Source organism: Cyprinodon tularosa, unplaced genomic scaffold (assembly GCF_016077235.1).
Source record: "Cyprinodon tularosa strain WSP-4 unplaced genomic scaffold, ASM1607723v1 ctg33, whole genome shotgun sequence".
Lineage (NCBI taxonomy): Eukaryota > Metazoa > Chordata > Actinopteri > Cyprinodontiformes > Cyprinodontidae > Cyprinodon > Cyprinodon tularosa.
This window is the reverse complement of record NW_024039041.1, coordinates 746,619-774,463: the sequence shown is the minus strand read 5'-3', so window position 1 is coordinate 774,463 and position 27,845 is coordinate 746,619. Positions and strand designations below refer to the sequence as shown.

General features: G+C 38.1%; 1 protein-coding gene across 1 annotated transcript; it reads left to right on the top strand.

The window, feature by feature from the left end:
• zbtb47b (zinc finger and BTB domain containing 47b) lies at positions 1-27,728 on the top strand. Its single transcript, XM_038293631.1, has 6 exons — positions 1-287; positions 19,598-20,959; positions 23,063-23,210; positions 24,566-24,681; positions 25,006-25,150; positions 26,712-27,728. The coding sequence occupies exons 1-6, from the start codon at positions 285-287 to the stop codon at positions 27,149-27,151; spliced, it is 2,214 nt and encodes a 737-aa protein (XP_038149559.1). The 5' UTR covers positions 1-284; the 3' UTR covers positions 27,152-27,728.
• The last annotated feature ends 117 nt before the right edge of the window (positions 27,729-27,845 follow it).

The window sequence follows — 27,845 nt, the reverse complement described above, 5'->3', positions numbered from 1 at the left end:
TCCCCGTTTAAAAAACTGCGCCGTGTCCCTTTAAAAGCGTCTTACAAAAAGCCCATATGATCCCAGAGCTCCAATCACCAATTCCTCCTGCAAAAGCAGCCTCTGCATTTTTGTCCGTCTGAACGGCTACAGTCCGAGCAGGGAAGCAGACGGAGAAAGCAAAAATAAAAATAAATAAAGCTGCAGAAATGTGACAATCCAAGGATCGTTTTCATGGCGAAGGGCAAACCGCAGCGAAAGGAGTTATTCCGGGACTCCTTGGAGCCTCGAAGCGCTGGATCAAAATGGTAGGCTGCAGGCTGCATTTTTTGTTTATTTTCTGTCCCCTTTCCTCATCTCTGTTGCAAGTTAAGCCACTTAGCAGGCCGGTTGGATTTGATGGATTTCATCACCCCTTGCAGGATGTTCGTATGTTTTTTTTGTTGGTTGTTGCGCTTGCAGAGAAGTTTGCAACTTATGCAGAGCACTGCTGGAGTTGGTAATAAGACAGCCCTGAAGAATTCAGCTGCTGCTACCAGAGCTACATTGATGCACATAAGGAGTTAAATTCCTTAATCTGCAACAACCATTGAGGTCATGACAAGTGCAGATGTTCAGAGGACGAGTGAAAGTGAAGGTAGCACATTTGTCCTCAGCAGTAATTGTGATGCATGGTTGGAGGATCAGCTGAGCAGAGAGGAGCATCTCACCTTCATGTTTTCAGAACTCAATCTGGTTACAGCTCACACACAGGTGCATCTAAGGAAAAATAAAAAAGTTATGCATGCATAATTTACAACAACCAGAGATGTATATTTCATGCATTAATTCTATTGATTACTGTTAATTTATGTAAGTACAGTTGTTTTAGTTATTAACTTTAATCAATGGCTGTTTATGGTGCTGCAAGCAAGGAAATCAAAGGAAAGTTTGGTGGAAGGAAAAAGTTGCAAAATCAATGTGGGTAACCTTTAAGAGCTGTTGGACACCACTATGACTGTTGCGTTCCTTTGTTTTATCCCTTCCTGAACCAGAAATGCAATATTAGAATGATTTTAACAGGGCTACAGAGCAAAAGTACTAGGAGAACCTTGTTTATACATTATTATTCATAGTTTAATAAAGGGAAAGATTTTCATTAGCCTTTAGAGATTTGCATCAAAATAAAATTTAGTGACGACCTAAATTACGCTGCTTTGTATGTGATGTACCTATACTTGAGTTTCACATTTTTGATAAATTACTTTTTCCTTTGAGATGCAGCTTTGAAGGTGCTTGCTAGTGGTGCATTGTGCCATGTGGGTCGCTTTAGATATATCATTGTCTCTGAAATACAGTTCTTACTTTTTTACTTATATGATGACATATGTTCAATTTTTAGTGATATTTAGATAAAAGAATTCAACATTTTTAAAAGCATGTTTCTTCTGCTGCTTAAATAATGTTTTTTATATATATATTTAAGCCAAATTGATTGATTTTTTTTTACCTGTGTAAAAATATCCTATCTATTTAGCTATTTGCGGATCTAGCTGCTAGTTAGACCAAAGGCTTAGACCGTTTGTTTCAGAGAAGCTAAAATTATTTTATGGTTTGAAATCCTAATAAAAACAGAGTTCAATAACCTAAGATGTTCATAAGCTGCTAATCTATCATTCATTTTTTAGTGCAGTAGTGCACATTTCAGATACTGCTGAACACAATAGATAGATATAGATATGATTCTATTTATCATCAGAAAAAAAACAAGAAAATGAATATCCTAAATAAACAAACCAAGAGAAAAAATGGCTGCTTCAGTCTGATAGTGAAGCCATTGGTCCGCTCTGGCTCCAGGGTCATTTCAGGATGCCTCATTAGGAAAGCATGTGGAGCTGGATGCAGTGGTGGAGTAATCCCAGCGTTCCCTAACATCTGGAGGCTTGGGTTAATATCTGGGTCAGGTCAGCAGGTTTAGTCCTGGTGCTCGCTGGGTGGCTTCTGCCGAGAGCAAAGAGGAACACAGAGTTTGGTTATTGCTCTGCTTTTCTTTTTTCTTTTTTTCCTGTTTCTGTTGGGAGGACATGAGACAGAAACTGCAACCTGTTTTTTGTGAGTATGATGAATCCTTGCTGATTTAGAGATGCTGTCTTTGATAAATGCACTAAATAGTTTGTGCACCTCAAACAGGGGTCAGTTTCATGTAACTAGTCTCCTGTTTCTCATTAGCCTCATGTTACATAACTAATTGTTATATTACAGGAGGCTTTCAAACCCGAATTTAGAATAACAGATGTAAAAACTTTAAAGAGAGGCAAAACAAATGAACAGAAACCCCAAATAGCAACAAAACATTTAGGAAGTAGAGTATTATAGAATATTTGGCCACAGAGGCATGATGGAAAGCAAAACGCAGACAAAAGAAAACAAGCAAATTCAAATAAATTTTAAATGTTTGCAAATTCTTCTGAAACACGCAAAAAAAAAAAAACTAAGCTGACCACAAATAAATAAATAGAAGCCAGAATAACAACATGCAGACAGCGACCATCACAAGTTCTTATAATAATCTCAACCAACTGTTAAGATGAGACAAACTGGGAAAAATGTCAGTTTAGCAAAACAAAATAAAGAAAATTACTTAAAAGAGGACCAATAGTGACCCACTATTGGTCATCCAAACTCACTCAACCACAGACGGATGCATATGACTAAAAAATATAAAAGATCTTCACAAGGAGGGGAAATTTCACCCAAAATTAATTAAATTGGGAAATGATATTGCAGAAATATTTCTTATTTTATTCATTTTTCTCCTGCTTACTTTAATGATTATTTTGACATACTTTCTTCATGAAATGAAAAGAAAAGAATTTTAAAATTGTTTCCTATTAACTTAAATATCAACGTACTGAGGCTGTGCAGCCAAAGCAAAAAGAAAATACACCAAACGCCAATTTAATGGTTTTATTTTTTTGTTGTATTTTTTATTTTTTTTTTGTATTTGTGACCTGAAGAGTTGATGCATATGAGTTATTTTAAATGACTCCTCAGGCCAATATACACAGCACTTGACAATATCAGTGCTACAAGTGGGGCTCCCCTCTTGGAATCATGGCCGAGGGAAGAAAAAAGTTTAACCTTCTGAGGAGGCTAAAAAGAGAAAATGTGAAATGGATAATGGGCGAGGAAAAACAAGAGTCGATCATGGAAAGGAGTTTGTTCGTTGGCTGGCTGTTTGTTGACTTTCTCGACAGTGCTGCAGCGCATGTGGCCACTAGGGGCACTAGACATAAAAATTACAGTTCTAGCGCCCCTTGTGGTCAAAAGTTACATTGCGTGCCTTTAGAAATCTGTAAAAGGTGAGTGAAATACTGTCTTTCATCTGTTAGAGTATCAGCCAAGGAGGTTGCCATAGCATCTTTTAAATGAACATTCATGGCATTTCTGCCAATCCTTGACTTCTCTTTGTAGAAAGCGATGCACATCGGCTTTTGTTAAACCGTTACAGAGCGTCCATTCCTGAGACCCGACTATAAACTACAGCAGGCATCCTCATGTTCTGGTTGGGGTTTCTGAGAAACTGTGGCCGCCCTGTAGCTGCTGCTGATTTATGCTCCAGAGTTTAGAAGCCCTGGACTTCACTGCGAAGACAGCAAGGTCAAACACACCGAGGTTATATAAGGTTGCCTTTGTTCCTGTTCCATCAAATGATGAGCTTTTTCTAAAGAGAGCTTTGTTTTTACACTGAGATAAAGACACATGGTTTTTACATGTGGATATATTTTTTCTTGTTTAACTGTTGCTGGTCTGCTGGAGAGGTTACTCTGAGAAGAAGGAAAATAAAGAACATAAATATGATTTGTTTCTGTAGTCGTTCAGCATCAGAAACACTGAGCTACTTTTCTGGATTTCTATCCTTGGATTTCTTTCTTTTTGAAACTTCAATGATTTTTTTTGTGTGTGTGTGTGATATGAGTCTACAGTGAGTGCTACAGGGGACAGTGAAGATAAAATGGAGATGAACTTTAATGGGATTTTGCAAAGGTTTGCAAACGGATCTGGATGTAGTTCTTTAACTTCATTGTCTGCCTGCTGTCCTGCATGTTTTAGTATCTCTACACACCTGACTTTTTTTTTGTGCAGTGATCAGGTCAGTGTGGATGCTCAGATAAGGCCTGTGTCTGACTTTTTCAAATTACATTTTAACCACAGACATAAGCGGTCCTGAAGCTGATTCCTATTAGACCTTTTGGAATGGGATTCCAGTGGGATGAGGATTACATTTCACTTTGATGTCATGTTCCATCAGACTTTTCACAGTTTTGTGCTGCCCATCAGGAACTAAAGCAACTTGCAAAAAAGAGAGAAACTGAGCAAGCAACACTAGTTTCTGGTCTTAACTGAGTCAGGTAGATAAGATGATCTGCAAATTGAATGAGTTTTTGCCTTTAAAGAAAACTAATTGGATATTATGCAATTTAAATAAGATAAAGTTATTTTATTAAGGGGAACTGAATCAGCAAATGTTCCTACTTATCTGCTAAAATCAAGGGAATATACACTCAAAACAAATTACACTCCCAAAAAATGACTCGTTGGATCAACTCAATTTCATTTACAGCAGTTTTTCCATCCAACACATTTTTTGCTACCTGAACCAAATCCACATTTATCTGTATGGTGTAAATTTCATTAATTCTGCTCAACACATTAAAAAAAAACTTTTAAAAGGAAATGAATACATACACCAAATGGTTTGTTCCACTAAATAAAATCTAATTCTGTTTACCTATATTTGTCCCTGCATTGAATTAATTCATGTTGAACTAATTTAAATAACCCAATGACAAATGAATTGGTTTTATCAACTCAATTGTATTTACTTTAAGAGCAGAAACCGTTTTTGTTGATAAACGTTCATACATGACACAAGGTCAACATAACGTTGACCAAGATAGAACACCCTGTGATCGTGGATCTGGGCCTCAAGATAACTAACTCCACTATCTCTTTTAGATGTAGAATTACCTGCCATGCTCAATGCTTCTCTGGCAAATGTGCTTCGACAATTAAAATAAGTAATCTTAGCAAAGACCAGTTTTAATGAGCATTGCAAAGTAACCTAAAATTCTTCAGTTCGCTTCCCCGTAAGCTCACAAGGCAGCCTTATAGTGAACTCAAGAATTTAAGGTTACTTTGAGTCATGCATAAAATGTTCGTACATATGGTGTTACATCAATTAAATATTTCTAACTAACTCTGGAACCGATTACTTTAAGTATGTTGAATGGTAAGAAATTATGTCACCTCAAAGAAGGGGTTGAATAATTTTTTTGAGTGTAGGAACCATCAATACATAGAAATAGTTAGCATAGTAAATGTCGTATAAGACCCTTAAAACAGAGGATAGAATACTGAATAAACCAGACCACTGTGGAGTTGTTAAAATCTCTACTCAACCATTGCTGGCTGTGTCTTCGTATGCAGTTTCCGGTGCTGAAATTGCTGCCATGATGCTAAAATCAGATCCCTGAAATCCTACTATAAAGCGTTTTGCTCTCCTTTGATTCACACACACACACACAGCACCTGCTGACCTGCCTGCTTCTGTTGTGCTATTTGTCCATGTTTATTGTTGTGCTGTGTTTGACTACTCTTTATTGCCTTTATATGGATGCAGGTCAGTTTGGAGTCACAGTTTTAATCTGAAATCGGATACACATCATATTTTATAGGTAAAGGGAATGACTGTCCACACACAAAACAAATTCATAAAAAAATATATTTGAGCATTAAGAGCTCTGCCGGCAAATGACCCCAAATATAAATATATATATAGTTTTTTTGTTTTATTTTTTTCCAACTGTGACTAGACTAATGTCAGTCAGAACTAACTAATTTGGAACTTTTCGCCTCCAAAAAACTCTGAATTGTGCAACATCCATATGTGGTTGCAAAATCCGATACTTATCCGATAGTTTTCTAAAACATCTACGGTCTTTCACTCAATTTCTTTGTCTACTTATGACGTGATCATAATATTGTCATCTCTCATGGTTTAAGAACTTATAATAACACAGAGATGCTGACATCTGGTATTACTTCCATGTTCTATGTAAGTAAATGTTCCTTTCCTTGATGGTGATCGCATTAAAGTAGTAGCCTCAGCGACCACGCAGAAAGAATGATCAGATTTTTCCCATAAAAAACAAGAGCTGAGCATCAGGAGCTATAGTGTGAACATGGCCTAATCATTACATTTTTAGTACAACTTGTGCAAATGTTGCATGATGCATAAGATATATTTGACCTGTAGGTTTCACACCCCTTCATGGCCATGCGCGATTTATGTTTTTTAGTGGGTTCGATGCTGGAGCTCAAAAAAGCAGTGACGAGATTTGATGCTGAAAAAGTAAGAAAACAGTCTGTGTTAATTAGGGCTGAAACAGTTAATTGGATTGATTTTCATTAATCTATTATTGAAATAATCTTCAACTAACTTAGTAATCGATTAATCGTGAAATGGAGTATAAAGAGTGTGAAACATGCCTTTGGCTGACTTAGTGCACTTAGCGCAGTAGTTATATCAAAATTGTAAAAAAAAAAAAAAAACAGAATAAATGTAATTTAAGTTATAAATCTAAAATAAAGACAAAGTTTTTTGAACTGGGAGTCAAAATTTCACAGCACAAATATGAATCTAAAAAAAGTACAATAGAGGAATCCTGAAATCCTTGAATATTTGGTTAGAATGATACATATGTAGTACTCTATTGTGTAATATTGTTTACTGTTGACTGACACTACAGTGTCCTTAGATGTTTTGAAAGTAGATAACAACATTCAGTGGATAACAATTTCGATTATTGTTTTAGATTTTCTGTTAGTCTACAAAAAGGAATAGAATAATAAATAATAATGAAGTTCTTTGGGAAATGCCTCTTTTTCTTTGTTTTCCTTTTTTTTTTTGTCAAATCCTCATTTGGAAAAAATTTGTAAAATGTCCCCACTTTAACATGAAATGACAGAACTAATAGATCTGCTTTTAAATAACTGTTGAGAATATAAATCTTTCTCTTTTCCTCCTCACAGGTCGTTGCTTTAGAAAACTGATGCTGTTCTTCCCATTTCCTTCTCTGTCCTCTCTGACCTTCCCCTGGAATATCAGCTGCCTCCAAACGTGCACACAGACATATTACTGTTGGACTTGTCTTGAGAAAGCATTCTATGTTTAAAGCGAAAAAAAGATGTCTAATATATTATTGTTTTACTCCATCTATTGTCTTTGGGACTTTCTGCACCTGCTCTCTGTATCTTTAAAGGTATAGAGGAGGATGTTCTTTTTCCTGGTGGATCATTAAAATAAGTGATCCTACTAATTGTCAATCATAGTGGTAATATGTTTACATAAGGCCAACTTTTACACAAGGAGAAATGGTATCATGCATGCAATAGCACACGTTCAGTACAGGGTTGTTCATGTGCATTTTTTTTTGTCTTTAAGTGTAGAGTGTGGGTGTTTTCAAAAATTCGAGAAAATCCTCCACTATAACTTTAATAATCCTATTGGTATTTTTTTCTTTGTTTTTTTTTTTTTTTTGGCTCTGCAGTAAGTAAAAAAAAATTTAAACAAAAAAAAAATCTTTTTTGGCAGGTTTGAATTTTGCTTTCCCTGAATACACAAATGTATTTACATTAAAACCAGAACAATTGTATTGTGGCTGGATCGCATAAAGTCTGATATTTAGGTTTGAGGTTTTATTTTGATAAACTGCAAAACAGAAACTGTTTTTGGAAAATGGTAATTTAGTGGCCATTTCCTTATTTCTGCCATTTCATGTTTGTTTAGCCGGTGGTTCTGCAGTCCGGGCTGCAGTGTGCCCATGCATGTGGTGTACTGGCATGGGAACAACGTGTTATGACTCCAGCAGGGCTATGCTGTGTGCAGCATTGTGGCGTGTGGAAGAGATGCCAACACCACAGTCCCCCCTCCTCTTGGCAAGGTTTCCTGACTCAGCATTTCCTATACCAGATCACTGGCCCAGACACAAACTTCCTGGCACAGCATCAGTGTTGGCGCTCCATCCCTGCTCCTCTCAGCCTGCGTGCAGCTCCTCTTGGTTATCCAGCTCGCTCATCATCTCAGCTCCAGCCATTTGATGTCTTCTTTGCATCGAACACCACTAGCTTTCACAAACACTGTCCTCAACTTCATCCAACAGCGTTCAGTATGTTCAGAAGTTAGACATCCCTGTAGCTGAATCTGTGCCATATATGCTTTCATTTCCTTTTCCCTCATGGATGATGCTAACCGGTTGATCCCACTGGGTTCTGGTCCTTATTTTTACTCTCTAATTTCATGCCCGGCTAAACTCCTATCAAACTTAAACTTGTGGTGTGTGGTTGTATTAACATGTAGGTGGAAACATGTTTAAATGGGTTGTTGTTGGCTGTGGGAGCTCCAACAATGTGAGGCTTGGCCGAGTTCGACTCAGATTAGGATGGAACGAACCAACAGAGAGTAATGGGAGATTAAATGCTGTTAATATTGTCTTTATTAATTGCAGACAGTAGTGAGTAATGTGGTTAGGCAAGTTAAACATTTGAATAGGCTGAGAGGTATGAAATTATTGGCTAAAGTGGAGGAAAGTGTAAAACCAGGAGCAAGATGTGAAGGTATTTCAGTTTCTCCTCCTTTAAAATCTCGAAAATCTTCTAATTTCATGCATTTAGAAAGCCTGGCTTATGAGTTGTTGTTTTTTTTGGTCAACTTTAGAATATTTTGGTCATTTTTATTGCTTTTTATAAAAATAAAACTTTAAACACAGACCTGTGTAATGACCTAAGTGTTTGATGCTCTTGAGTATAAACACCATGCTGGACATGGTTTAACGAGACCCTTCATTATACATATAAACAAACTGATCTTGTGGCTTTTTTTTTTAAGATCGCTTGCCAGTTTCAGTCCGTTTTAAAGCAGGTTTGGCGTATGCAGCCCGCTCTGCGAGTGTGAGCTGATGTCCAAAAATTGAGAAAACATTGAACAGTGTTGAATCTTCTCCAGAATAGACTCCCTGCCAAAATAATTCAGACTCATCCATGAGACCATAAAAGAGACAGAAGAACGTCTAAGGTAATCCAGGCATCAGCTGGCTCAGTTAGAGGAAGGAAAAAAAACACATTATGAATCCAAAACCCTCTGAAAAAATACTGGTGACTGTTTCCGTGCATCTGGTGAATAAATTGATGCAGTATTATAGAAAATTAACATTGTCCCCACAGTCACAATCAGTGGTAGTATGATGGTCTGGGCCTATTTATTGCTTTTGGACCTGGACCTTTCAGCAATAATTGATGAATCCTCAAATATTGCTCTATGCAAAAAAAATCCAGAAGATCTGGTTTAGTTGTGTTGTTAAAATCAATTTCACATGGATTGTGCAGCAAAACTTATCTAGAAACCAATTTAAAAAAACAACAACCTATGAATGGCTCAAAAAATAAAGTTTTATTACTGCCCACCTCATGGTCTGGACATAAATCTGATTGACGATCTATTGCTTAAGGGCTAGTTTTACTCCCGCAGTAGTGTGCCGCAGTGAGCTTGTCGCAGGTATGACGCAGATATTTTTAATTTATGCCCAATTTTGAAGCGTTGTCTGCTCTATTCACAAGGCAAGAGGGACAATCACGAACTAGCTCTGGGTATAGATAAGCCGAGGCGGTGAAGAAGTGAGGGCAAGTTTGTGCGACAATGGAGGGACTTGAGGGGGGTTCCCCGCGTTCTTAGGCACCTCGCTCTTTTAGCTGGTTCAACTTCATGAGTTGTTTTACAAACGAAACAAGCCGATGAGGTACCAAACGGGAAATACGCATAGTGTAGAGTGGATATAGATCTGACCAATCAAAGGCCTCCTCTCTGTAGCACTGTCTGCGGTCACTTACAATTTTGGAGAGGTGCACCAGAGTGTCTGCGGCGGGGGCGGGGACACATTTGCATTCAATGCAACACACACACAGACGACCTGGTTTCTGAGTATAAATCAGCCTTTAGTCTTTAGCAGATTGATGATTTTCCAAAACCATTTAATCTGGTCAAATTAAAGCAATCCTGTAAACAGGAGTGGAGCCAAATTCCTCTATAGAGTTGGATTCTTTCCTCGCAAAGACTCACTGGGTCTTTTGTTATTATAGTTTTGTTACTTATGGAAGTTTGACTATGGATTTTTTTTTTTTACGTCAAGATTAAAGGCAGGCCGGTGGAGTATCAAACCTGTATTGTGTATTTAAGGTGTGTGAGTTTACCCCCACCCACAGCAGGAGGAGAAGGAGAGCTCAGACGGTGCAGAGTTGGTTGAGATGAGAGAAAGCAGTAGCTGTTTTTCTGACTTAAGATCTCTGGAGATCAACAATACGTTTTACAAGATGATTGTTAGACCTGGACAGAATGATACTAACAAGACAAGACTACTTAGGGTTTAAGAGGAACATTTTCCTTTAGCAGTTTTGATGTTGATGCTGGAGTTTCTTCTTCCACTCAACATGCCATTAATATGCTTGGATACAGTACTCAGTTTACAGCCTGCTTCCCCATCAACATGTCCCCGACCATCTGCTGTCAGTAGTCTCCTATGTGATTGTCACATTTACATTTTTATGTTTAAAATCCTTTTTTTAAATTAGTTTTATGATAGCTTCTAAAACATTTTTTACTTTATTGGCATTAGCTGTAATGATTTAAATAAACAAGTAGATCCCTAAACTTCATAACTTTATGCAACAAATTAAGAATCATATTCTTCTAAAATTGGTTTGAAAGGACTCTTCTGCATATTTATTTCATATTCATTTTGAGCTTCTTGAAATCCATTTTTTTCTTCCTTTGTGGCTGTTTTAATATTTATATATCAAATGAGGCATTATTTTAATCATTGTCTTGGGTTTTACCTCTTTAAATTAATTCGATTTGTTGGGTTTCTTAAATTTTTACTCCTTTTTTTTTTTTTTTTTTTTTAAGAAAAGCAAACCTTGAAAACATGCCATCTTTTGCAAACTAAGTTTAAACATTTTCTTTAGCCTTGGCTCCAAAGCATACAACAGAGGAGTAATGCATGAATCAAAGTTCATGTCTCTGACTGTCGACAAGTGGGTCTGATTAACACTCAGAGGACATTACATCCCTCATCACTCTGATGACTTTTTAATGACTCTCTCATTGAACTTCCATCTTCAGTGACTGGCCCCTTGTCCCGTTTTGTTGTCTTTATGATCTATTTCCCACCATATAATCGCATTCTGATGTAACAGTGAGCCCAAACTTGGTGCTTTAAAGCGCTGATATCCTGCAGAGAGAGTTAGCATTCAGGGCTGTCATGTTTGCGCTCTGAAATCCCCTGATGATGACTCAGCTGTGTGCGTAGGGCCTGGCGCTGCTCCCCTGCCATCTCTAGCTCCCACCGAGCGGGATGAGGCCTGACACGGTGCCCACTCTCCTTCCTCTGGGTGTCAGTCATGTCAGGCCATGCCGTGCCCCTCAGCCAGAGGCGGCACTGTGAGCGGGGCTGCTGACTGTTCTCTTTGAAGGACTCCATGGGTCAAAGAAGTGCATAACACCAACCATCCTTACCGATGGGATAAATATCACTGGTTTCTCTTTTTAGTAAAAGGGCAAATTCACTTAAACAGCTTCCAGGGGATTCTTGGAGGTCAATGAGTTGAATTGTGCTGCAAAATTATTGGGAGTTTTAAAGATATTGAGATGCTATTAATCTTGTCTGTTTTATCCTTAAATATAGAAGTGAATGGATGTTATAAGTTAGAAGTGCTTTGTTCTGTGGTGCATTCACTTGCACTCTCGCAACTAAAATATTAATTGATTTATTCAGCACATATGTTTACATACCAGCGAGTCAAAGTCCCAGTTCCTATTTGGACACAGTCTTCAAATATCTGAAAACTTTTGACTCCTTTGAGTTTGATTTAAAACATAATTATGGATCTTAAAGGCGCTGCACCTATAGCATCCAAAATAACTTTTATTTTCTTACTTAGCAACTGGCACATCGTTTTAAACAATAGATGGTGCCATCTTGCATAGGTTACCAAGCTTGTTTCTGTATGAAGTCACGGTTCAGCCTGTATGCAGCTCAAGGAAGCTTTAACCCAATGTAGTTTTACCCCAGAGATTTCCTCTGCATTTAATACAACCAGGCCTCCCTTACAAGGTTGAAATGTCCGTGACTCTGGCAGCGGCCTTTGCTAATCAACGTTCAACAGGCAGACTTGATGCTTTTTGTTTGCTTTATTGTATATGAATAGAAAATTAAAAACAAAAAGAGCTGAAGATTCAAACTTTTAAATGGCAACAGCAAAGACCACACAGTCTGCTTTTCTTGGATTTGGACCCCACAGAGTGGGACTCTGTACACCGTCATAAATCCACCTGAGCGGTCTGCTGTGATGTGGGAGAGAGGTGACCTTTCCAGCAGCTAAATTAGCAAGAGAATCTTCATCTTCAGACTCTGGATCAGGTCCAGTCAATCCGGACCGTGCCAGAGGCAGCCCATCAATCCTGACATGGCTGATTGAAGAACAGTATCCTCATTGTTCTTTTTATCACTGACTGATGTGTGCACTGTGGGCTCTTCTTGCACTTTGGTGTTAAAGTAACATTTAATGCTAACAAGCGCAGCAGTAAATTAACTGCAACAATGGTTCTTTTTTTTTTCTTTCTGGACTCTCTCTCTTAAGTAATGCATGCTCCACTCAGAAGGAGCTACACTAGAAACCTAATTTTTTTTTCAAAGCCGTCTCCTTCCTCATCTTTCTAAAATCAATTTTCCTTTAAATCATGGGGAAGTGCTTTGTCCTTGAATGAACTGCTTGCTTTAAGAGGTCTACTTTAATTAGACCTTCTGTCTTACCTGTTGGAAATGGAAAATGCAGTCGTAGCTCACAAATTAAAGCATCTATGAAGGTTTTTCAGTACTTTAAGGTGACATGGTATGGTGAGCATGTTAACATTTAAGATGAATCTAAAGAGTTTACTATAGTGCAGGGGTCATTAACCTTTTTAAGACTGAGGGCTACTTCATTGGTACTGAGTCATAGAACGGGCTACCAATGCTGACGTGTGAACTGGAGGAGTCGGCATTCACCTAAACTTCATAAATAATAAACATATCTCTACTGTTTCTTTCCTTTCTAATTTGCTTTTAGATATTGTCATTTTGAAAATCAAGGCAAGGCAAATTTATTTGTATAGCACAATTCAGTACAAAGACAATGCAAAGTGCTTTAGATGATTAAAATATAGGAAAATAAATCAGAATCAAAGGAAGTAGAAAAAAAATAAAATAAAAATGCAGAAACAAAAAAGAATATTAAAAATAGTTGGACTAAAGAAAAAAAAAAGTTGAACTAATGATGTTTTAGTTGAACTGTTTAACTAGAACAGTCGAAGGCAATCCTAAACAAATGTGTTTTTAGTCTTGATTTAAAGGAACTCAGGCTTTCCGCACCTTTACAGTTTTCTGGAAGTTTGTTCCAGATAAGTGGAGCATAGGAACTAAATGCTGCTTCTCCATGTTTAGTTCTGGTTCTAGTTATGCAGAGCAGGATAGAGCCAGAAGACCTGAGTGGTCTGGAGGGTTGATACACTGATAGCAAGTCTGTGATGTATTTAGGTGCTAAGCCATTCAGAGATTTATAGACTAACAGAAGTATTTTAACGTCTATTCTCTGAGATACAGGGAGCCAGTGTAAGGACTTTAGAACTGGGGTGATGTGCTCTACCTCCTTAATCTTAGTGAAGACACGGGCAGCAGAGTTCTGGATCAGCTGCAGCTGTCTGATCCACTTTTTAGGCAGACCTGTTGAAAAATAAGACAAATGCTTACATTTTCAAAAGTATTGCTATGATGAAAAGCTATATAAATGATAAAAAACATGAGCAACAGCATAATGTATAATTTTTAACTTAGTTCACTGGTGAGTTGTTCTGTTTTCATAAGATGCGCAGGGCACCATGTGGTCTTGAGGACCCCTTGATGCCCGTGGGGACCACGTTGGTGACCCCTGCTATAGTAGAAGGGAACCGAAACAAATGGGACCTTAAAGTTCTGCTGGGATCAGCAGAAATTCACAAAAATGTGAGCTGTAAAGGCTGATCGATTTCAGTCCGTAAGATGAGGTAACATACCTAAACTTTGATTCTGGTCTAAACATCTTTTTTTTTTTATATAATGAGAAAAAATTAGCACTCAGTGTCAGATTAGAAAAATAAATCACCTGAATTAGGCCTAAGAGTTCAGATCTAGAAATTAGGAAATCTAATCCAGTTCCCCTGCATGGCCATAAAAGACTTAAACCACTACACCACGGGGACTGAAACAATACATTACATTACTATTATTAATTTTCACTCACAAAGATATTTCACCCGTTTTTTTTCTCAGTTTATTACATAACAAATTCCCATTTCCTTTTTTAAAACTAATGTTAGCACACACCTAATAAAACTTTATATAATACTTATTAACTTGTATAATAAAGCTTATTTATTTTAAATACATATTCAACAGGTTTAAGTATTTAGTTTTAAGAAAGTATACTTACTTAAAATGATTGTATGTATTTCAAATCCATAAAGATTGTTGTTTGAATAAATGTGATGAATGAATACACTCTGTATTAATTTTAAGTATTTATACTTAATACATTCTAAACAATTAAACCTGGCAATTATGTTTTAAATAGGCTATATTAAACTAATGGATATGCATCATTTGAGGTTTATTTAATAAGTTTGTGTAAAAATTATTTACAAAAAAACTTTATGGGAATTTATGTAAAGAAATCACATAATTTTAAAATTTGGGTGAAATATTTTTCCTGCCGTATATTAGGATGTCAGCATTAACTGATTTGTATGGATTTACTGAACAGTTTTAGTGTTTGAAAGGCTAAATCTCACACATGCTGAGAGCATTATGAAAAAACAGCATCAAGAACTTTAGATTTTTGTTTCTGATATTGTCATAGCTTAGCTCTAACATTTCTGACACTGTGCTGCCCCTCCATGACATCTGTTTGTTGTCCTTTGGTTTTTTGTGGGGTATAATAGCTGTATAACAACATTTTCATTAAACAGTTATTGATTATAATGGATCTGATGGCGTAGATCCTTTTTTTTTAAATGCACCCTACCAATTTTATTTAGGTATGCCAAAATTTAACATCCTTAATGTATTTAATCTTTGGCAGTGAATAAATATTAATGGAGACCAGACTAAGTAGCTACAACTTTCTACATTTTTAATTATAAATTGCAAGGAAATGCATTGTTTTTTAAGTCAGCAAATCCTACAGTTTGCAACTGGCAAAAATATTCAGTTAAGTGTGGTTTCATGTGATGATTAGAGCTCAGATTTCCCAGAAAATGGACTGAAGTGCATGGTTCTGTGGACCATGTGATTTAAAAGCTTTTCTGACATAAACTTAATCATCACTCGCAGTCTTTATAGGATTTCCAGGTTTATCTGCTCTCCTCCCGCTGCAGAGCAAGGATGGGGAGTTTACGGACATCTTGCAATAAATAGGGGCTGAAAAAAACCAAACAACGGCAAGAAAACAAATAAAAACATGTCTGTACATATTAGTCCAGTCTTAACAGCATGAGCATCAGGATGCTGAGGAAAGCAAGTCAAACCCTTGTTTCCACAACAACCTCCCTGTTTCTAAATCACATCTAGAGGATTAAAATGTTCTGCATCAAATAAAAAAATGTTTTCATGGGACTTTTCTACGTCAGCCTTAAGAGCTGCTTTGTAAAAACAGGCCCCTAAAATACCGACTACATTGCTGCCTTGGACGAGCGATAAAATAATCTGTCTTTTAAACTGAGAGTGTTGCTTTGATTGAAGGCAGTTTAATTGACACTCCGTGTCGGGTTGTGTCGGTAATCTTCGCCACTATGTGTTTGTCGCAGGTCCGGTGTCGTATGAATAATGTATAGGGAGACATCTGACTGAGAGGCTGATTAAAGGTGGCACTGCTCTAATGATAGCAAACAAGCTCTCTCCCTGACATTTTAGCGGGAAGGAAAAGAAGTGAGAAAAAGGGGAAGGTCAGAAGGAGATCATGGGAGTTGGATTATGGTTGCAGTATAAAGAGACGCAATTGTTGTTTCTCACTGCATAAAACTCTTACAAAGCATCTGTCTGTGTGTTCTAAGTTAATTATAGATTTACCAAAATCCATGTTTTGTTCACGAACCTGATGATTATTTTTCAGATCCTCTTTATCGGAATATATTTGTTGTAAACCAAAGCAATGCAGTTATTTATTGGTGGCTTTGAGATGTAAATTTAAGCTTAAATCTACAAAAAGAAACGGAAGTAATACAGCAAAAAAGTGACAGTCCTCTCTGTAGCGTCTCACTGCTGTTAAAGTAGAGTGTTATAAATGTGCTGTTAGTAAAGATTTACCTGGATCTAGGTCTGCAACTAACCATTATTTTGCAAACTGATTAATCTGTTGATTATTTTTTTAATTATTTGATTAATAATCAGATGGCCAAAGGTTCCTTAAAGAGAATCCTTTATGGATTTAAACCGGGTGAAGCTCAAACTTTTCCACTTTGGATAGAGCATATTGATGGGCAAATATGTTTTTTTCATCTTAAATGCAAAATTTGCATGTATTTTTGTTTTAGAGTCTCTATGCTCCAGTTAACGTTTAATCAATTACCAAATTAGTTGACGATTACTTCAATAATCGATTAATCCGATGTAGTGGTTTCAGCCCTAGTTCGAACACCAATACTATAAAATTAATGGATTTTAAATTTAGATTTTCCAATAGTTTGTTGTTTGTTTTCAGATTCAATATCTCTATATAGATTTTGTCACAGCTTTATTATTTTTTTATGTTTGATGACCTCACATGGTACATTTTACATGAGTTCAAATGGGAAAATAATAAATCCTATTTGTGTGAGTTGTTTATAATATCTTGGAAAGAAGAGTACGTAAATTATGTGCTTCTGAGCATCTGGGGATGAAAGCTGATTCTCTGCAGGCAGCTTTAAGTGGCCACTAATTAGACTCAATCTGAAATGGGGCAAACTCTTCTCTCATGTCAGCTATGTCCAGCATTTTGTATTCTGGGGTTTAAGAAACTTGATTAGTGCAGACAGAACGCCTGATAGCAATGAATAATATTACGTTATTATGGTAACTGCTGCAGCATTTGAGAACATTCATATAATAATAGTTACCTTTCTTTCTGAATTTACTGTCCACCTCGGTTGGTTTTATCTCTGATAGATTATTAGGAGGAATGTATTGGGATGAAAAAAAAATCATAATTCTTTTAGATTCAAAAGATTTCAGGTTAAGTAAATTGAATCAGTTGATTTTTAGATTTCTGTTTAATATGTTTTAATATATTAAACAGAAATCTAAGAATTTGGATCGTTGCTTTAGATAACATCTCAAAAGATGGAACATATTATTACCTTTCAGCTCACAACTTGCACTGGTTAGGGTTGAAGCTGCAGCATTTTACCCTCAGCTGCCGTCTGACACCTTGTGCTGAGAGCACAAGGTGTCCCAGTGCATGTTCCTCTCCAATTCTGCAGCTCAAAACTATGAATAAATCTAAAACATTATAAGTGAATTTGTCAAACAGAGCATATTCTCAAGGTTAGAAAGAGAGAATGCTAATCTTTTCCCAACCTCTAAAAATAGAGGAAAAAATGTGATGAAAATGATGCCAAGAAAGAACAGAAATAAAGCTTTTCACCCCCATGTAGACTCTTATATGCTGCATAGAAGCCGTCAGTTGTTCTTTTAAACCCACGGTATCATGGGAAAAGTAATTACTTCTTCCTGCTGAATCGTTTACAGCAGCTACTAAAAAAATTATGTTTTAATCAGGGCTTTCAAATTGCCCCTGGACTTTAGCATCTATCTTTTTTGGAGGGTTATTTGTTATTTAATCAGCAAGGTTTCCCTGTTTTGTTTTTTCCTGACATGTTTTGTCTTGTGCATAATTCGTCATACCTTAGGGAGAGTGTGCCGCTGCAGCAGCCAGCCAATAAGAGGGGAAATGGCACTAAATACCAAAGCACAAGCCGGTCAGTCTTTGCAGAGAGACCAGACACTGTGTTTCTGTCTGGTGTGTATGGGTTTTTGGTAGAGATTGGACAACCGGTTTGTGTGTGTGTGTGTGTGCATGTAGGGGTCTGTGTCCGCCTACACTGTTTGCTGCTCTGTCCTCAGTCACATCCCGTCTGCATCGAAACCCTGCCCTTCCTGTGCTAAAATAAACCCACCTTGGGATGTCGAGGACCTTGCACAGAGTGATGATTGTTACACCTTCTGATTTTTTACTGACTAGGGTCACACTCTGCATGCAGCCCAACACTTTGAAGCATGCACAGAAAATGGTATGAGCTTTTATTTTAGGGTTCCTTATTGATTAGGCTTTAATTTTGGGAACACACAAATGCCTATTTTTCCACCTAAATGTTGTCTTTCTTGTTTATTTCATTTTATGTACAGTATATGGTTTGTCACCAATATTGCTTTGCACATCATTTAATGCCTCAGGTTTATAATTCTGTGATCAAATTGACAGAAAAAAAAACAATTGTAAAAAATAGACAATTAAAGAAAAACTTTGGAGGAGACAAGTTTATAACATATAAGGTTTTAAAATGAGCGTTATGAGACAAACTTCACGTTTCAAATCGCCACTTAAAGGACACTGTGAGCAGAAAAAAATTCAGAGAAACACATTTAATGGGGAATAGAATCTATAAAGCAGGTGTTTTATTTTAAGAAAGATCCTTATTAATGAAGTTAAAGATGTAGAAGAGGGAAATATGTGTTAGTGAAACTTCAAGTTAAAACCTTTCATGTTAGGATGCAGGGACAAATTTACCAGCCACTTTCTAAAAGGTAAAAGTATGGAACCGGGAAGGGGGGGTGAAGCTGCCATAGGAGGTAGTTATAGAGCTGATTTTACAGTAGGAATAGTGTGTTTATTGGGGGAGCATCCATTTGTCAGCTGCTCACAATTTCTATATAAAAAGAATATTTATGCTGTGTAAAGTCTCAACACTAACAACATACTGGAGAAAAGTAAGTCTAAAGTAATTCTGTTTTTTTTTTTTTTTTTGTATTTTTAGAAGCATCAATGGTTGGGTGCTGCTCAAACGTGTGAGGGTTATGATTCCAGAAATTATGTATGTCATCAATCCATCTTTCTCTCCATCCATGGTAACTGGCGTCTTTCTCTTTGGGTCATTAGTATTGGAATAGACTCTGGAGTCCACATCTTAGAGACACTCTGGACGAATAGCCATGTACACTGACTCACTGCTAAGGCAAACAGACAGATTAATTTAACCCAGCAGCCATGATTTGCATACCTTGTCTTTGGGAAGAAGCAGGAGTACCTAGAGACGACCCTGCAGAAACAACTTCTTGCACTTCTTGCTGAATCTTTTATTTAAATCAGCTGTAAAGGTTAAACATCTTAATTATACAAAATTCTGACCTCCAGGAACAGATATTGGATTCCAGAGTTAATGTTAATAAATCTCAATCTTCATTATGTTTTGTTTCAGCTCATAGTGGAGAAGACCACAGACTTCCCCTCTGCTGAGTTCTCTCTGGTGGAGGATGTGGCTCTGCACTTCACCTGTTTGATGGACAGGCTAAATGAGCAGCGCCTCTTCCAGCCTGACCTCTGTGACGTGGACATCGTCTTGGTGCGCCATCACAGCACCTTTCCTGCTCACAAGGGAGTGCTGGCAGCCTACAGTCCCTTCTTCCACTCTCTTTTTGCCCAAAGCAAACAGCTTCGACGTGTGGATCTGTTGCTGGATGCTCTGACCTCTCAGGGCCTTCAGCAGATCCTCAACTTCATTTACACCTCCAAGCTGCTGGTGAGCAGCAGCACCGTCTGTGACGTGCTCAACGCTGCCACTGTGCTTCAGATGAGCGACATCGCTGCATCCTGTCGAGACCTCCTTAGTACTCATTCGCTGAGAGCCACCTGTAAAGAGATGGCCAATCAGGGGGGGTTTAGCAGCTGTGAGCAAGCAGAGATGCCTCCCTGCCAGCTCTATCGGGAGATCAAACAGGAATCTGAGCTTGGCAGGGTCTACACGAGAGAATGCAGCAGCACATTCTCTGTCAGAGTGGAGGAGGTTGGAAAGATGGCTGCCCAGACAAAGCAGTACTATCAGAAAGAAGAAGGAGTAGGGGGGGCCAGCACAGGTGTGACAACTACGTGCAAAGCAGAGGACAATGTGGATGGATCAATTCCAGCGGATAGTCACGCTTCCTTCAACAGAGATCAGATCATCGTTGAAGTTAACCTCAACAACCAGACTCTGAATGTCTCAAAGGGATCAGATGGAAAATCTTCCACAAGCACAGAACCTATGTTTGGTTGTTGTCATGAAAATGAGAGAGACTTTGATGGCCATGAAGACAATGGAATGGAGAACGGTGAAGGACATGGAGAGGACGGTGATGAAGACCTAAAGAAGAGAGGCATGCTGGGTTGTACTAGTGACGAGGAGGATGAAGAGGATGAAGAGGAGGAGGAAAACACCCTAAACATTCCTGGACTTGAGCAGCCCGCTGTAATGGATCGACCTCGCCGGGCCACCAGAGCCTTGACTGTGGCAGGCGCCACCACCATGCGTCAGACTCTTACAGAGGCCACTGTGGCTAATCAACGACAGGGCGGGAAGAAGGGACTAGATGCTGAGGGCCTTGGCCAGAAGGTTAGGCTGGAGGAAAAACAACACTTCCCATGTAAGAAATGCCCTCGCATCTTCAACAACCGCTGGTACCTGGAGAAACACATGAACGTCACCCACAACCGTATGCAGATCTGCAATAACTGTGGGAAGCGCTTCCTACTGGAGAGTGAGCTTCTGCTGCACCAACAGACTGACTGTGAGAGAAGCATCCAGGTAGGACAGTTTAAAGGTACTTTTTTATGTTATATGCCTTTACTAAAAGACCATAAACCCTTTGATCATGATAAAATAAGGTTATATACATCAAGTGTCCATCATAAAGGTGTTTTCCCCATCACAAAGCTAAATGTAAAATATTGGCATGGCTTCCTAATAGATCCCGACTGCCTAATAGAGTCTTGCAATGCCTCATGGAAAAACGACGGCCTAGCTTTGCCAAGCACCATTGATTAAATAAAGGGATCTAAAGCTACTCTAAGTTATAGTGAATCTTTTCCAGAGCTTCCTACCTGGCCATCAAAGGAAAAGAACATTTCCATCATACGCCAATACCTAATTATTGAACTTAATGCCAGTTAAACTCATTAAAATGCTATTTACCAAATAAGTGTATTATTAATGAGCCCTGAATTGAATCTGATGTGGTTTGTGAGTTTAAGCAGCTGCAAAAGAAAACTGCACCCCATATCTTTTCAGTCAGTCATAATGTCGCTTCTCCATAGACTTTAGAGACTAAGAGTAGCATTGCTCTCTTAGTTGTTGGTATCAGTGAAAACCAACCTTCACAATGTACAGTATAGTCGAATCAAATATTTATTTTCATTTTTTGACTCTGGATCTTGAACTTTTCTTCCTTATTTTACCAACTTAACTGGGCCACATCACTTTCTTGTCTACCCAATCCACACATGCACAGTATTTGTACCTCTGATCACCTGATTCTGTTACTGTAAATATACAGTAATTGGGGGAAAAAAAGCATAAAACAAGTACTCCCCTAGCAGGATATGGTAATTTGTTGGAAAACTTTTTATGCAAAGATCTCATATAAAGTTACTTTTTTTGCATGTTCTTTTTGCAAAATGCACTGTCCCATTAAATCGAGAGATGTGTATGAATGAATTTTCGAGCCGTCTGACTGAATCTCACTTGGCTTTTAGTCAGAAGTTTGACCAGTCAATTTTAACACAGTATGTGTTTATGTAAAACATGCCATGCATAGAACCATTCTTGCTGTATGTAGGGCTAATATATTACTAAAAAAAGAACTTTGGGCCAAATCGGTTTTCTTTAGGGTTTGCGTTTTATTAAGCTCCATTCATCTATCATATTAACTATCCCGTTCTACTGCTTGGAGCAGTAGACAACTCTCAAACAGGAATTTAACTTTTACAAATATTTAATCAAAGTTCAGCAGAAAAATTGTACAAAAAATACAGTTTCTTCTCCTTTACTTTATCAGAAATAGTATTAAGAGTGAGCCATGAAATTAGTCTGGATGATGTTTGTTTGAAGCTATCAGCTCTTGTTTTTAAACCTAACCCTCCTTTAAACTTCTCCATAACTATTTCCCTAAGCTGTCTCAAGGTCTCCTTAGTCCACACGGTGTCTTTTCTCCACTGATGTTCTATTATATATCTATGTGGCCTCCACAGAGCCTCTTGCTTTTACCATCAGATGATTTTAGAGGGAGCTTTATGTAAATTGCATCATATGTTTTTAGAGGTTTATTTTTAGAGGTTCATTTTAGAGACTTCACAATTATGCACTGCTTAAAGGTATAGTCGAGGATGTTCTTTTTTCGGGCTGATCATCAAAATAAGCGGCCCTTCTATTGGCGAATCATTCTGGTGATATGTTTACGTAAGGCCGTCCTACGTGCTCGTCCCCATTTTCACTTACCGGTGGTGAGTCTGACATGGTGGAAATATTGCAATCTTCTTCTAGAAAGGAAGCTTTTGAGTGATGCAAACAGCAACTTTCAAACAGAGAAACGGGCTTGTGCAGGCTCTTGCATGCGCTTAATAGGTGTTCCCTCTTGGGAGCGGGTACAGGGTTGTGCATGTGCATTATTTTTTTTAAAGTGGAGAGGTCTTTTAAAAAATTAATGAAAATCTTCCACTGTTCCTTTAAAGAATGCAAATCATGTTGTTGGTTTGAAATTATTACTGCTTTACTCTTTTTGAGACAACAGCTGCTTTAAGTAAAACTCTTCTTGTATATGAAAAGCTTCAGTTATTGATGCCTTAAACATATTGTCCTCTAAAAACCCCAGTCGTCATAACATCTTACCTCTTTCGTGGTGTTGTTTGAAAGTGTGTGACCTGCGGAAAGGCCTTCAAGAAGCTGTGGTCTCTCCACGAGCACAACAAGATTGTCCACGGCTACGCTGAGAAGAAGTTCTCCTGTGAGATCTGCGAGAAGAAGTTTTACACCATGGCTCACGTCAGGAAGCACATGGTCGGTGAGTGGCACTAACATCAACTATCTACTTAAGTCACCTCGTTCCCTTGTTTACTTGGGCTTCCTCCTCTACGGCTCTTTAATTGTTGATCAGGATTTGTTTTGGGTGTTACTTTCCTCTTCCACTTTTTTATGAAGGATAAGCATCTTGCTTCCTGGACAGGCTGACCACACTCTATGAGTACATACATCCATGAATATTTTGCATTTGTACTTTACTCCAATTGAGATTTATCTGACGCTTAGGTTTGGATATCCTGGTCTTTTTCAATCAAATTTTAAGTCTCCGAATTAATTTCTTAGCAGAATTACTTATTAGTTTAATATATTCCAGTGTGTGTAACATTGACACATCTCAATTTGCTCAGCTATACACTTCTGTAAAATTTCACAAAGGCTGTGTGCATACAGAGGAAGGAACCTTTGACCTTTTTTGGCACAATCTATCTCGATAATCCTAATTACTTGGTCCTCTTTAATGCATCATCTTTTTTTAGGATCCTTTTAGAGGGATAAGATGATCTGGAAACGTTATTTTGTCTGCAAAGGATTTCTGTGTGGATTTGGTCATAATATCTTGGATGTTTATCCTGCTGAAACACCCCTTCACAAGCAATTTTCTTTTTGGTTTGTTTGTTTTTATTTCAAATATTGTGGTACTTCAAAGACTTTATGATGCCATGGTTGTGACTTGCTTTCTCCGGTATTTCTTGGTTCTAAGCCAGAGCCATCTTTTGAGATTAATGGAGAGGAGATAAATCTTAGGCTATATTCACTGCAGGAAAAACTAAGTGGATTAAAGCAGACAGTTTTGCCCATATACAACCATTAGAAGGACATTTTGTGACAGCTAGCGGTTTAAGTTACATTTACCCCATAAAAATAAAGCATGTTACAGAAAAAAAAGGGTAAAATGATTGTAAGATATAAACTAAACTGCCAAAAATTTAAATCTAAGTAAATTTTTCTCAAAGTAAATGCGTTCTTTTTAAATTAAGCAGGCAAATGAGACACTTTGCCAATATAATAAGTATTTACCTTAAAAATAACAAAAAAATCGTGTAACTGCATTCTTGCATTTTGAGTGCATAATATTTAATTAACCTATTTTTAACCGTACAAATACTAATTCCATTAGCAGATCATTATTCACCTTCTTAAATTAAGGGTAAATGCACTTATTTTAAGGTCATTTTTGGATCATTTTTGCAGTGTATCAATATAATGTAGATTACAAAATTTGGCTAACCATGTCAAATCTGTGATAGGAGTTATCAAGAGAATTTAGTGGGGGGAAAAAAGGGAAATAGTTGGATTTAGACTGGCCTGTAATGTTTTATGTGTCTGCATTTGTAGCCCATACGAAGGACATGCCATTTACCTGCGAGACGTGTGGGAAGTCGTTCAAGCGCAGCATGTCACTAAAGGTTCACTCTCTGCAGCACTCGGGAGAGAAACCCTTCAAGTGTGAGGTTTGAGATCCTTTTTTTTTGTGATATATGATTTTCTTAAGACCTCTTGGAGATGCCTTTGATGTAGTGATGAAATCCAGATTTTTATAGACCCACACTCTGATATAAGAAAGATCCCATTGAACAACAGTGAATATTGATCCCTTTAGTCTTTCTGATGATATTAATACGGTTTGTGTCACTTTTGTTGAACTAAATTTCCGATTTTAAAGTAATACTCAGTAATACATCTGGATTTTGACTATGATTTTATTGAGCTCCAGCCACATCCACCACTAGGTTTTATAGCCACTTATCAAGGTTGTCCACTGTGTGCCGTTTCAGAGCTGCAGCGAGCGCTTCCAGTACAAATACCAGCTGCGTTCACACATGAGCATCCACATCGGACACAAACAGTTCATGTGTCAGTGGTGCGGAAAGGACTTCAACATGAAGCAGTACTTTGATGAGCATATGAAGACACACACTGGTGATTCACCTTTTCCCACCTTTTATTAAAGCTTTTTTTTTTGGAGTTATTTTATAATCACATGCAATTTTTCATGTGTTCTTTAATTTAACATTTTATGACTTTTATGACATAGCGTGGGTCTTATTCAGTATGGTGGTGTAAACCGTTTTATTCATTTAGGTAATGATTTTGAAATGTTATAAGAAAAATAGATTTTATGATGTTATTATATAATATACTTATTGTACTCTTTTAGATAGATAAAAAAAAAAAAAACATTTAAAAGGGACCAACAGTGGCAGTCCATGGTAGTGGGGTTTGAACTCAGAACCTCCCCTATTAGGCCACCAATCCCCTAGACTGGTGGGTGCAGAGTCTGCACAGACAGTGAGATTCTGCACAGATGGTAAGATTCTGCCTAAATGGTATGTAGGTACCATTACACTGCTTGGTTGGAAAGTATTTCTCCCAGGAAGGATCATTCATTCCAAACTGTTTTAAATGAGATACTGAGTTCATGAGGCGATAGCAGGCAGTGATACATTGCTCAGAGCAGTCAGATGTAAGGAACCTCAGAATCACAGCTGCTCTCTCTGCCTCACAGATAGGTGTGCCATGGTTGCTCTGGTGAAGATGATCCCGTACAAGGCATCCAGTTAGACTTCTTTTATTTTTTTAGCAAAGATAAACTTGTCGGACGATGCCTTCGCAGTGTGGGAAATCAAGCGCGCTCGTAATGAGAAATTCGAGTATAGGTACCCTTCACTATGAAGGCTGACATCTGTGTGGCTCACACTGTGTACAGTCTGTTCATCAGTTCGTGGTATCTGGTTTATGTTTGACTCAATCAATGTTCCGCGTGGAAAAGAGACACATTGCCGACACAGCGTACCACTTTTACCTTTTTTGTAGCCGATATTCTGACCGATTTCTTTCCAAGAGTTGTTCAGAATCTGTTGATCGTTGTGATATTTATGGGCAAAATAATAAGATCTCCGTAGAGGTTTGCAAACTCTCACTGTACAAGCTGTTGCTTGTCCATCATGTTTTTGTGGCCTTCTAGGCACACATTGCAAAAACTTCAGTTGCACATAAGCAAGCCTCTGGTTTTCTTCTGCAAACACCATTCGTAGGTTGTCAAAAATCTATGAATGTAGTCTTTTCTCACAAGAGCGCTTTCCTTTCATATAATTGGTGTATTCCTATCAGGGCTTGTGAACAATTGCAACTGCTTTTCTTTCCTCTTACGTCTCTTCCTTTAGCTCATATTTGTCTTTTGATTCCCAATCGGAGCTGTGGATCTCAGTCTGGTTGCTTCTCTGCTTTGTGTTGGTCCATCATGGTCTATCAAAAAAAAAATCTTAATTAAATATGTTAAAGGTTGTAGTTGAAATGTGACAAAATGAAAACAATTATCTTAGTCATTGCAAGGCACTATAGAAACACACTAAGCTGTTAACAGAGGGGGGATAATTCTCCCATTAGACTCAGTGGTCAGTAGGGATCGGTAAAAGAGTCATCTCAGCATTGAAAACAGCACTATCAGCTGCTTACAGTTGTGCTGTCCTGTATCCTACAGGTGAGAAGCCATACATCTGTGAGATCTGCGGGAAGAGCTTCACCAGCCGGCCCAACATGAAGCGCCACCGCCGCACTCACACCGGGGAGAAGCCGTACCCCTGCGAGGTGTGCGGCCAGCGTTTCCGCTTCTCCAACATGCTCAAGGCTCACAGGGAGAAGTGTTTCCATGTCAGCAACCCCATAGTGGTCCCCAGCTGTGGAGACCCCCTCGGTTTCGACCGGCCACTAGTTTCTCCAACTACAGACTCCTCTGCTCCGAAGCAGCTGGGAACTCCCGTCTCTGACGCCACGCCCTCCGCTGCCTCCAGCCCCCAGCTCCTCCACAGCAACCAACTGTCTCTTCCTCTGCTGCACCCCATGGGGGGGTTGCCAACTGCCTCACATTTACCCCCACCGCCTCCCTTGTTCTCTGCTGGTAGGATGAACTCCAACAACTAACACATCTCTGTAGCATTTGAAGCACTTTGTCTGGTTGCTCTTTTTTTTGTAAGAGAGACTCGCAGCGGTAGATTGACATTAACACAGAGGAGAGAACTGAAAATACGCTAAAGGCTGGACTTGCCACACAGACTCATACAGCTAGAACAATAATGAAATAGATATTTTTTACTCTACTGAATACAGTATATAACCTCAAAGTCCTTTCTGACCTATCCCATACATTTTACATCACACTTGTGAATTTATAGTTTTGCACAAAATATAGATTGTAGCATCCTTTAGCAAATAACTACCTATAAAGGATAAGATTGAAATGTTATTTTGTTCTCTGCCAGGATGTAGCCATCACTTCCATTCGGACTCTGCAATAACCAAACACTGATTTTGACATGTAACTGTTTGTGACATCATCAATAACCAAATCCTGTTAGCTCCCTCTCCTGGATAAGTTAGTAATGTAATATAGCATTTATAATCAATCCTGCACCTTACAAATGCCTCTTTTGACATTTAAAATGTATAAAGTCTGTTTTTGTTTTGTATTTGTTTCCTTTTGTGGCTACCAGAGCTGTGGATTCAGTTTATATGGATATCAGAAAGGCTATAATGTGTGTTATGTAGTGAGTGTGTTTTTATTTTATTTTTTGTCTTCTGGTGTGCTAGAATGAGCTGAGAGGTAGAGAAGTGGAGA